The 1,445-nt window shown below is 33.8% G+C and overlaps 1 protein-coding gene across 1 annotated transcript; it reads right to left on the minus strand.

Moving 5' to 3' along the window:
- Positions 1-6: 6 nt before the first annotated feature.
- On the minus strand, positions 7-1,254 carry LOC119591872 (gastrula zinc finger protein XlCGF8.2DB-like; the record flags this gene model as incomplete). The annotated part of the gene is given in 1 exon segment (XM_037940610.1): positions 7-1,254. A coding segment is annotated over 1 exon segment (1,024 nt), but the record flags the coding sequence as incomplete, so codon positions are not given.
- Positions 1,255-1,445: the final 191 nt, after the last annotated feature.

A 1,445-nucleotide genomic window follows, 5' to 3' on the forward strand; every position in this document is an offset into this window, starting at 1 on the left:
ATTATGCCTCTTCACAATGAAAGCATTTTGTCAAGAATGAAATTGGTCACAGAAAATACAAGCCACTACACATTCAAACTTTCAATAAAGCTCTATACAAGGTATATATTGTTTAGAATCATCATCAATTACTTCCCAAGCTTCCCAAGTAGAACAATAGCATGTTAATCTACTACTATTTAATTGTCCTTCAGTTTCTACCTTGTGTGTTTGTTGTCACTATAGATAAACTAACTATAAGGTTTTCCCCTTTTATGTACTGTCATGTGCTTCACAAGATTACATTTATGAGAGAAAATCTTGTCACATATTTCACAATTATATGGCTTTTCCTGTGTATGTACTCTCATGTGCTGCTGAAGATTCCCTTTCTCAGAGAAAGCCTTCAAGCATATTTCACAACTATATGGCTTCTTCTTTGCATGTGTTCTACTATGTTTTACTAAATTACTTTTTGTAGAAAACACCTTGTTACATAATTCACAACTAAAAGGTTTCTCATTCGTATGTATTCTCAGATGTGTCACCAGATCACTTTTCCTAATAAAAGACTTGCTACATACATGGCAACTGAAAGGTTTTTCTTGTGTATGTACTCCCATGTGACGCACTAGATAACTTTTCACAGAGAAAGCTTTGCTGCAAATATCACACCTAAATGGCTTCTCATTTGTATGTGCTCTCATGTGGTGCACTAGATGATGTTTCTGTGAAAATGCCTTGCTACATATTTCACAGTTATATGGCTTTTCCTTTGTATGTACTCTCATGTGCTTCAGAAGATTACCTTTCTCAGAAAATGCTTTTCTGCATACTTCACAGACATAAGGTTTCTCCTTTGTATGTACTCTTTTATGAATTATCAGATTACTCTGCAAAGTGAATTTTTTTTCACATACTTCACAACTAAAAAGTTTTTTTGCATTAACTTTTTTATGTCTTACCTCTTTGACAGTCTCCTGCAGCACCTCATCATTTGGTGAGCAGTTATTCCCCAAATCCTTAGCCACAAATGGCAGTGGTAGCAATGGATCTTCATCTTCACACATCAGCACATCTAAGCCATTTCTTTCTACTTTCTCAAGACTTTTGAATTCAGACACTGTATTTTCATGATTTACATAAACTTCTTCACTTTTTATATAGACAGCATTCACTTCATCATCCTCAACATTTTCTCTCTTTTTTTCCTGGTGATGCTCCTTAGTGATCTCTTCAATATTCTCTTCCTTAACAGTAATGAACTCAATTGTGTTGTCATAATCTTCTGAGTCATCCATGATAGCTGTTAAACACTCAACTACTGACTATAAAAATCTGAGAAGGAAGGAAAAATGGCAAAACCTTAGTAATCTTCATTTCTACCATATAAATAAAATGGAATATCAAGGAGCAATTCAAAAATTAAACAACACTAATCAGGAATAGTAAATTTCTAACACAGT

Source organism: Penaeus monodon, chromosome 29 (genome assembly GCF_015228065.2).
Source record: "Penaeus monodon isolate SGIC_2016 chromosome 29, NSTDA_Pmon_1, whole genome shotgun sequence".
Taxonomy (NCBI): domain Eukaryota; kingdom Metazoa; phylum Arthropoda; class Malacostraca; order Decapoda; family Penaeidae; genus Penaeus; species Penaeus monodon.